Genomic DNA, 10598 nt, shown 5'->3' with positions numbered 1-10598 from the left:
AATTAGCCTTAGCAAAAAAGGTTTTAAGTAAAAAAAAAAAAAAAAAAAGCCAGGCTGATCATACACTGTGTAAAAAGTATGTTCAGAAAAATAAGAAAGAATGCATTTTTATATAATATTATATTATATTATATATATTTAAAAAAAAAATATTTGTATATAAATTAACATTTAGGATCAGTAAAATCTTTTATTCAAGAAATTCTACTTTTATTCAGCAAAGATACATTAAACTGATTGAAAAGGAGAGTAAACCTTTGTAATGTTACACAAGATTTCGATTTCAAATAAAAGTTGTTCTTTTGCTCATCAAAGAAACCTGAAAAAAGTAATCTTCTACAAAAAGAATAAGCTGCAAATTCCTTTTCAACATTAATAATAACAAAAGTGTTACATGATGTAATAACATCAACTTATTAGAATGTTTTTATTATAACATTTTAAAATATATTAAAAATAGAGAACCATTTAAACTAATAGTAGTATATCACAATACTACTGTTTTTACTCTATTTATTTTTTAACAGATACATAATAATTAATCTAAATAAATTATGACATTAATTTTCATGACATTATTAAAATTATAAATGTATTAATATTAGAATAATATAACAGCTCCAAATAATTCAATCTACAGATATTTTATGAAGTCAACTAGATATTTTACATGCACTCAAGACTTTAGCAGTGTTTAGCTGTAGAGTTTTTTTTTATATAGTTAGTCTCTGTATGGTAGTAAATAAATTACCAGACAAAATTGGGTGGTAACAGATGTTTTGATGAGTGAATGCAGCACGCCACATCCTGTCTATGCAAAAACATATTCATGCAAAATGTGCAACAACAAAAAAAAAAAGACAAAGACTGCAAGTGAAGACGAAATTTACATAATTATATCAAATAAACCCTATGGAGTATTTTGTCATCATTTAAATATTTTGGATTATGGAGACGTGTCTGTTTATATGACTGTGATGTACAGGCAAGTGTTTCTAAACAACTCTCTGATGGGATGCGAGTAGGGCTGGGTATCGAGTTCAATACTTTTTAGGTACCGACCGAATTGCCTCGATACCATCGAGTATCGAAAAACGTCTCGTCGTTCGGTAGCAAATTTCGATACCTAAGGGGTTAATCTCATCACCGTCAGTGAGCCAATAAGCCTGCAGCACTAGGTGTGCTCGATTAGAAGCGGCGCAGATCGATCAGTGTTTGACATCCGCGAGAACGATGCGAAAACGTACGGAGCAGTCTACTGTAATACACCGATAGGTCTGCACAGTCGGTCCGCGTCACACTCAGAGATGTGGCTCACACGTGAGGCTTTAGTGTGAATGCGTCCCAGCCCCCGTAGCTGTAAGGCTACATTTACACTGGTGCGTTTTTGTTTTAAAATGAAAACGATCCTCGTCATACTGGCGTTTCCACTGCGTTTCAAGCCGGCTTTCCACTATCTCCGACAAATTTGACCATGTAATGTTGCTGAAATTAAATATGTTATTTCCTCTGTCAGAGCAGCGATCATGGAAGAGAGAACACAGGAAGACAGCGCTGGAAGCTGCTAATGCTCATCAGTAAATCAGTGGAAAATGAATAGAAATGATGATTCTGTCTGAGCTATGCGTTTTAAAACGAACACGCACTAGTGTAAATGTAGCTAACAGATGTGTAAACTGAAGACTATTTGAGCTTTATTAAAACTATTTGCACTGATTTTTTGTTAGTTACATTTTGTTCCTTTGTGAAGTGGCTCAGGAGATGAGTCTTTGAGTCTGTATAAACATCAACAAGGTGAAAAATAAAACCAAAGTTTTTTTTTTAGATAATGTAATCTTGTTAAAATAGATTTCATAAAATTGGTATACAAAAAAGTATCGTTCAGGAACCGGTATCGAAGTCAAGGTATCGTATCGGTATCGATATCGAAAATTTTTGAACGATACCCAGCCCTAGATGCGAGTGAGTAAGCCAGCCACCCACATCCAGTGCCTCCCTTTGGGAAACACCCACATTACAACTAGCAGCCAAAAATATCGAAATTCGGTCTCGTTATTATGAGCAATGTTTTATTTTTTTCCCCTCAGTTCCCCATTGTGCAATAGTAACACTACCATCTAGTGTGTTCAAGTTATAATCTAGATCAGTGGTCCTCTACTGGTTTTGCTTCACAAGCTGAACTAGACATACACTGGCAAACAAACAACAGTACAAAAATTGTTTAGCAAGAGAAGATGAAGATTACAGATAGTATAGATAGATAGATGGATAGATGGATAGATACATATTTATAAATAAATAAATGGAAGGTTCTGGAATACGTTTTTTAATTTTTGTATAACAATTATTCATTCATTTTTTAAATAATTATACATTTTTAAATTTGTCTTTTAAATACTGGCAAGTATGTGATTAGATGCATTTTTTATTTTTTTTTGCAGTTGAGAACTTATGATTTTCCTTATTTTTGAATAGTAGTGTTGCCATGCTAAGACCCCTGAAGGGAGCAGCCAAACGAGGGAGAGAGAGATTGTTGCCATACTAAAAAGACAGCTGACCAAATGTATATGATCATATAGGATGAGTCAGTATGAGAAGTGGGAGTCATGGGAAGACACAGCTGTAAGCAGTAATCTCAGAGGAGAGAACGAGAGGGAGAGAACTGGACCGCGGGCTGGGCTGCTATTCCAGGCCTCTTCAGAAGCAGAGGCAGGACTGTCTGCACCCATCCAGCAGTGCGCTAATGGGATGTAAATCCCGCTAGCGGAGTGGGCTGAGAGCGAACTGCAGGGAGCCCTCTTCAATCCGCCTTGCACCCCACACCGTCCTGATTGCCTTCTATTTTTATTCGATACTACAGCCTGTCACCACGGGAACGCAACCCTATTGCTGTGGAGGTGGAAGAGCGATTGTTGGTGGCTTTAGTAAGAGGCTGTGATCGTGATGCCATGGGAGAACACATCACTCTACTCCACAAAAACAGCGGAGCGACAGGCCCAACACCTTCTTGATTTTTCCTCGCGCTGACACACGGCCTGGAACCAGAGGCCAAGTCAAACAGGAATATGTATGAGGCAACGACTTAACAGGCCCATAAATCAATCATATTGTTACATTTGAAAGCAGCGCTGGAGGGCACAAACTACTGAGGTCTATTTATTGTGTTGTCTCAACCCAAAGACAAGGTTCCCTTCGGAGTTGTGTGGCTTAGCATGTGTCTGACAAGTGTGAAGAGTGTATGTGTAAAGTGACCAAAAAAGATCATATCTTCTAAGATGTGCTAACCATGGTTAATAATTAACACTTAGCAAATAAAGTAAAAATGGCTAAATAAATGAAACACAGTTGCTTGTTGTTAGTTATGGTAACTTAATGTAAGTGGTGAGAGACAGGATTATTATTGTTAAATGGAACTAAATCCATTAAAAAAATTGTTAGCAACAACTTTAGCAACATCTCTCATTTTCATTTAGATTAAGTTATAGTAGTAAAATAACTAAAACTAAAAGCAATAAATAAAATGAATAAATACTATAAAAGAAAAAAAAAACACAACAAAATTACTACAAAAACAAAAATTAAACTGAAATTAGGACAATGAAATTCAAATAATCCAACTGACATAAGGACAAATATATACTGCATTTTTAATATAAAAAAAATTATAGAAAACACAGTTTCGTGTAAGAAATATTTATGGCTAGTCAGTTTTAGCAATTCAACTAATTCCACACATTATCACACTAATGCCACACTAAGGTGTGACAGAAAGGTAATTTTGGACCTTGACAATAATAATTTATTGTTATACACAATGGGCCCTATTTTAACGATCTTAGTGCATGGTCTAAAGCGCACGGCGCAATTGTGCTTAGGGCGTGTCCGAATCCACTTTTGCTAGTTTAACAACGGGAAAAATGGTCATGGTCTAAAAGGGTTGTCCCTATTCTCTTAATGAGTAATGGGTGTGTTTTGGGCGTAACGTGCCATAAACCAATCAAGAGTCTCATCTCCCATTCCATTTAAAAGCCAGGTGCACTCGCGCCATGGCAGATTCGCTATTTACATGGCGGAATTTGCAAGCAGAAAAACTGAACGCTTCTCTAGTGAGGGAACGTATCTGCTCGTGTGCGTAATTCTGATACATGCAAAGACTATCCATTATGACAAGTAGGCATTTTTATATTTATGTACACAATAATAATCTTTTACATTTTAATCCTTTAATTTTTCATTTTTAAAAATGTTTGTGTGCTGCTGCGCATCCCTGTGTGTGTAATAAGCAAAGTGTACGCACGTTGTAACATTCGCATGTTACTAACGTGCTCTTTAAATAACAAAAAATAAATAAAAAATATTGCGCCAGACCAGGTTTTTGATGGTCAATGGCGCAGTCTATTTCAGTTGCCTCAAAATAGCATTGCGCCGGATGTATGATAGGGCCCACTGTATCGGCACTATATTGTTAATAAGATTATATGTGCATTTTTTTTTTAATCAGGATAAATATTGACAAATATTTACACTGATACAATATAAATAAATTATTTATTATATATAAATATTCTAAATGTTATATTCCTTATTTTAAGATTCAGATCTTAAACCACAGCAATAGACTATGGCAAAAAAGAACATGCTTACTGTAGGGGGCAAAAATAAAAGTGTTGCGTTTATAATTTTGTTCAGTGTATATATATATATATACACAAAGTAGTTTATATTTACAATTAATCAGTCAGACATTTCAATATCGGTGCTTCCTTAAACTTTGTGCATCTTTTGCATTTCTTTTGAAGAATAGCTTAGTCAAATTTTCTAAAGGCAATGTGTATTTGCACACACCTGATCCTGCCTGCCGCCTCTCTGATACTTTTTCTCTCATTAGTAAAAATACAAACACCTGTTTACCCAGGAGATGAGGACTATGTGATGCAACAACACTGCCCTTGCAAACCATATTACTTCGTCATTGCATCTCGGTTCATTTTTATTTTTTTCCCTTCCTCCATCCCTCCATATCCAGTGGGGAAAACTGGCATGACATAATAATGCAAGCCTGGTCTGGCGGCCCAAAATATCCACCATTTAAAACACACAAACTCAAATCCCGCTCATCTCAGCTGCACCTGCTCCACATGTTTGGTATGTGGGTCAAGACTAAGAAGGTTTTTCCTTCTCTTCAATAAGCTAGACTATTCCTCCCCGCAGCAGTGTCATGTGCCGCCACATGAATGTTTTCTGGTCCAGAACTCGGCACACAGAAGATACATGGCAAGTAAACAAACGTGTGATGCTTTGGAGATAAATGGCTTGTTTGTCTTTGACAACTTCAGTCGAGAACAGTGTGATCAAACCAAAGCCACATTGAGTTCTGCAGATGATACAGCACTAAGGACTCAAAGGAAATGAAGGATTACCTCTTTAAAAAAGTGTCAGTTCCTGTAGTACTCACTAAATTTGCCTTGTTTTGGTTAGTTCTCTCCACAGTGCTAACCTAACCTCTTGACATATGCCAGTCAAGCATCTCAGATGAAATCCAGGACGTGGAACAACCAGCATCTTTGTGCGGCTCCTGTTGCGTGTCTAATTTGAGGGGACTCTAATTGAGACGGACAGGAAGAGGGGGAAGGGACCTTGCATGGATGTGACCACATATAGAGTTTGATCCAACTAGAAGGAAATAGGTTTTAAAAGGTTTAGGCAATGGATAAGATTAACACACTTAAAGACACTTATTTGGTTATCTGGTGCATATTGATGAACTAAATAAATTTAAATGGTTTATTCCAAAAGTTTGTTGCTTGAATAAGTTCTAACACAATGAATAAAGAAAAATTATAATTGAAAAAAATTAAGATATTTTGGCATAATTTTATTATTATTTCTTAGAGAGAATAAAACTGTTCACAGCATATTATTTTTTTTAAATGTCAGCTAAAAAACTAACTTTAAACAAAGGAAAAACAGGAAACATTAAGGGAAGCAATATCATAGAGTGTGTCAAGGTCTCTTAAGATATCAGATATTTTGTGTCAAGGTCTCTTAAAATATTAGATTTGTATATTTTTTCACAAGGCAAGGTTAGTAAAATATCATATGGTGCAATTTCTCAAAAACGTTATTATATCTATGAATTAATAATAAAAAAACATTTTTACATTTAAATATATATTTAAAATAATTTTTACACTCATTTTACACTCACATGTATTCAAATATACTCAAATTTAGTCTATTGATTATTACTTGATAGTTACACCACATGACATTTTTAGAGTCATTAAATGTAAACTTTTCTTAAAAAAGAGGCATTTTTATATTTCAAAATTTGAAATAGGTATTTTCAACAAGATTTTTTGTTTTCTTTATTATGGTCACGCCATTTGTCATTGATCTTAATACTGTGGGATAGGGACCAAAGCAGTTCATATTTGTACATTTTCCTAACAGCAACAGCTCAGGCCTCTCTATCTCTCTTTTTTTTTTTTTTTTTTTTTTTTTTTTTGAAAAAAAAAAAAAAAAAAAAAAAAAGTTCTCTTTCTTTTTTTTTTTTTTTTTTTTTTTTTTTTGCTTGGGACAGCCATTGATTTCTCAGCAGGCTGTTTGGATTCCAGAACCTTCCGCTCCTTTTAGTTCTCAGGATATTGGCTGGTTTCAGAGGAGCAAAGCAGAAATTGATGCTGAAACTGGGAGGTTACTGTTCAAAAGCTAAGACAATAAACACGTCTCTTTCATGTGTCTATAAAGTGCTTATTTGAACAGAACAACCTACATAATTACCTTAGATTAGTTTACATTTGGCAGACACAGTCCGCATAATTTAGGATTAAAACTCACTTGCCTGATCCCTAAATTATGTAAATACACAACATGCCAACCCATATGGTAAAGCATTTAAGCAGGTATAATTGTTTACTGTCATAATTCAAAGGGACACAAAGGGGAAGGAATGTAATGTCATTTCCGTGACTTAACAGCACAGTTATGAACAGTTCGGCCTTTGCAAGAACTCATGACTGGCCAGCCAAGTGGGAGTCATAACTCACATTAATACTGACTTCCTACGAGACTCCTTCCAGCACTGAGTCAACAAACCTGTGGTGTTTTCTGCGAAAAGTCAAGGATTTTCGAAATAATTAAAGCCTCTTATATAGCTGAAAATTATATACCTTTAGCGTTTTAGGAAATTTGTGGTTCTATAGCATGCTCAGAGGAAAAGAAATCTTACTGTGGAAATCCACTCTTTAAACTATCCCTGAAATAATGCAAATCTGAGCCTATGCGTCGTCTCTCAAGGGATCTTGTAATTCTGGGAAAAAGACTTTTGAGTCATACTGTAACCCCACCTCCCATGTTTCATAAAGCAATAAAAGCGGAAATTAAATATAATTTGTAGTATGTCTCGTGAACAGTGTTGGGGAAAGTTACTTTTAAAAGTAATGCATTAATAAATTGGGGAAAAAAAAGTAACTTGCGTTACTTATTTGAAAAAGTACCTCAGATATTCTCTTGTAAATTAAAAAGTAATGCGTTACTTTACTAGTTACTTGAAAAAAGTAATCTGATTACGTAACTCGCGCTACTTGTAATGCGTTACCCCCAACACTGCTCATGAATGCAATGCACATTATGATGATATTACGAAACGATAGTGCGAGTAACGTCTTTTTGTGACAGTTTTGAGAGGCCAACTTTTAGAAACCTACCCGTCTTCCTCAGAGGAAAGTCATCCCGGGAGTCTAGTGGGGAGAGCAGGGAGATCTTGCAGGAGGAGGACGCTCCTCCCAAAGGAGGTGAACTTTGCTCCAGAGAGGTGTGATGGGAGGCCCTGAACAGAAAGGAGATGCAAACTGAACTCCTGAACTTACCTCACAGTCATAAATACAGCTGACAGCTCTTTTGTGCACTAGTACTATCCACCTTAGTATCACATTACTGATTATTAGTTAAAATCACCTACATTTTACTAGGAAAGTCTGAAATATTCCTCCAGTCTTGCTTTATTTATTTTTTAAATATTTTACAGCATTTAAATACACAATCATTCAAAAGTTTGGAGTAAATAAGATTTTTTTTTTAAAAGAAGAAGAAATTAATACAATTTATTAAGCAGTAAAGATATTTATAATGTTACAAAGATATGTTAAATAAATGCTGTTCTTTTAAACATAATATTCATTAAATAATCCTAAAAATAATGTATATTAAGCAACACAACTGTTTTCGGCAATGATGATAATAAAAATGCTTCTTGAGCATCAAATCAGCATATTAGAATGATTTCTGAAGGATCATGTGACACTAAAGACTGAAGTAATGATGCTGAAAATTCAGCTTTGCCGTCATATGAATAAATTATATTTTAAAACATATGCACATAGAAAACAGGTATTTTAAATAGCAATACTATTTCAAAATATTACTGTTTTTACTGTATTTTTGATCAAATAAATGCAGCCTTAGCGAGCATAAGAGACTTTACAATCCCAATCCGACCACAAACTTTACAATCATAGTGAATAATATTTTGATTTATCTATTAAGAAGTTACATTTTTAAATAGTATTTAAATTTAAATTAATTTAAAATGAACAGTCTGAAAACTAAAATCCAGCTCTTTTAAAACAGCAAATGTTTTAAGGTATTTGAGGTATGTGAAGGTTACTTACGTGTACCACAGTTTGGAGCTCTGGGGGACCCCATTGGTTGTACCGTCTTTGGTGGATTTACTCAACAGAAACTCTTGGAGTTTCTGCTTGACCTCATTGCTGGCCACTGCACCTGTCAGACCAGGAGACGCACAAACAGAAATTATGAGCATCTTGGGGTTGATTCAAATTATAGATACAATAAAACTGAGACATTCCTGACAGAGCTCGACTAACATTCTGTGGTTAGCGTGATACAGTCACTGTAAACAGAAAGAATGTTTCCAGAGTTTGGCTTCAATTCAAGGTCAGAGAAATGACTGCATTACTGCCACTCCCAGACACAGCAGGATCGGCCTCAAACAATAGCATCTCTCCTACACATTCACCCACACGCTCCAGTTCAGATGCCTCTGTAACATCACTGGCTAAACATTTTTGAGCACCTTTAAACAAATGAAGGAATATCCCCCTCTTCTGGATAGCAGCAGTGAAGCACTCTTGAAGGCTGTTAAATCAAACTTTGTGCAAAACTGACGTTCTAATTGTTCTAATTGATCTATTTATGAGTAATCTGTATGAAACCTGTCAAGGGTGTTAATATGAAGTCACATTTCTTATTAAAAATCAAAAGACAAAAATAAGAAATTTTGTCTGCTTACTGAAAAGGGAACTATCGAAAACTAAATCTATTCTAATTGTGCATTATTTTTTTAAATTATGAGAATATTTTAATTATCATAATTATTAATGATAATTAAGCACATTTTCCTCTAAATGTTTTTTTAATCTGTAATCATATATTTACTTATTTCTTTTATGTATATATATATATATATATATATATATATTGTATATACTGCCATTAATTTGTTTATATAAAAAGCATATAGCTGTATGTTTACTAAATAAAGATAAAGATTTATTCATTTTAATGTAATTATTTAATTTTCATGTATTTTAATGAGATTCACCCATACATTTGAATTAATATTCTTCAGATTTACCCACATAAATAATAAAATGATTATATATTATATATATTAACTATCTACTAGGGATAGCATATTGCGATATCAAAACTGTCTCGATATTATCGTGGTCACATGACGATATGAAATGATAGGTCTTCCGGGAAAGTGTAGTTTTCAAATATATATTTAAACTTATTAGGCTATTCTAACATAAAAGGTCTTTAAAGTTGTGTTTTGGGCCATTATGCTTTGGCACCAGTACCGCCGCTCCCTATACGCAGAGGACGCAGTTTGCGTAGGGCACCAACTCCCAGGGGGCACCATCCCAGTTGCTCAAAAAAAATGTTTCTTTCGTTCTATATTAATATTAACATATACATAAATTAAAATCTAAACATTAACATATATATTATATACATATAATTATACAAAATGCATTTTATGATGAACACAGTATAGGCAGTATACTAGACTACTAGACTATATTAGGGAAAAGACATCAGCGCCGTCCGGCGCAGAGAAAAGTAAAATAAAAAAGCCCAAGATGAAGCCCGTGCATCAGCAAAGGGCACCAAAGGCCTGATAATTACTGTTGTTACACTTACAGTTGGCACAGTACTGTATCTGTCAAACGAATACTGGTATCGGTATCGGGCCCGATACTGAGCTCCTGTACTGACAACAGACAGCAGAATGGAGTTATTAGAGATTAAAGATGTCTACGAAGTATATGTATGTAATGAATATAAAACATTCCGTATTAATGCCTGTATAGCTGATTTGCGCCAGCTGGTAAGTAAATCACGCTGAGTGGATTGAGCGCGCGGCAGAGCAGATGAGCGAGCTTGTCGAGTGAATATCCATTTCTCACAGACATCACTGGAAAGTTTGTAGTTCGGTCGGATATGTCAAAAAGTAGTAAGTAAAACAATGCACAAGTTACTTAATGGTAGGGAGGGAGGGAGAGAGAGAG

The 10598-nt window shown here is 34.8% G+C and overlaps 1 protein-coding gene across 5 annotated transcripts in view; it reads right to left on the bottom strand.

Annotated features, from left to right (window-relative positions):
* The window catches only part of LOC107685547 (histone deacetylase 9-B-like), a 36285-nt gene that overhangs the window by 9981 nt on the left and 15706 nt on the right, over nucleotides 1-10598 (bottom strand). For 3 of the 5 annotated variants that reach the window (XM_016482168.1, XM_016482170.1, XM_016482165.1), the window contains exons 4-5: nucleotides 8673-8793; nucleotides 7710-7831 (exon numbers count right to left, since the gene is read on the bottom strand). In XM_016482168.1, the coding sequence (XP_016337654.1) occupies nucleotides 7710-7831; nucleotides 8673-8793 (243 nt within the window). The remainder of the gene's footprint in view (nucleotides 1-7709; nucleotides 7832-8672; nucleotides 8794-10598) is intronic. The other 2 variants (XM_016482169.1, XM_016482167.1) reach the window with 1 other exon arrangement.

This window comes from Sinocyclocheilus anshuiensis, unplaced genomic scaffold, assembly GCF_001515605.1.
Source record: "Sinocyclocheilus anshuiensis isolate Anshui unplaced genomic scaffold, SAMN03320099.WGS_v1.1 scaffold185, whole genome shotgun sequence".
Taxonomy (NCBI): domain Eukaryota; kingdom Metazoa; phylum Chordata; class Actinopteri; order Cypriniformes; family Cyprinidae; genus Sinocyclocheilus; species Sinocyclocheilus anshuiensis.
The sequence above is the reverse complement of the archived record's forward strand: the minus strand, read 5'-3'. Positions and strand labels throughout refer to the sequence as shown.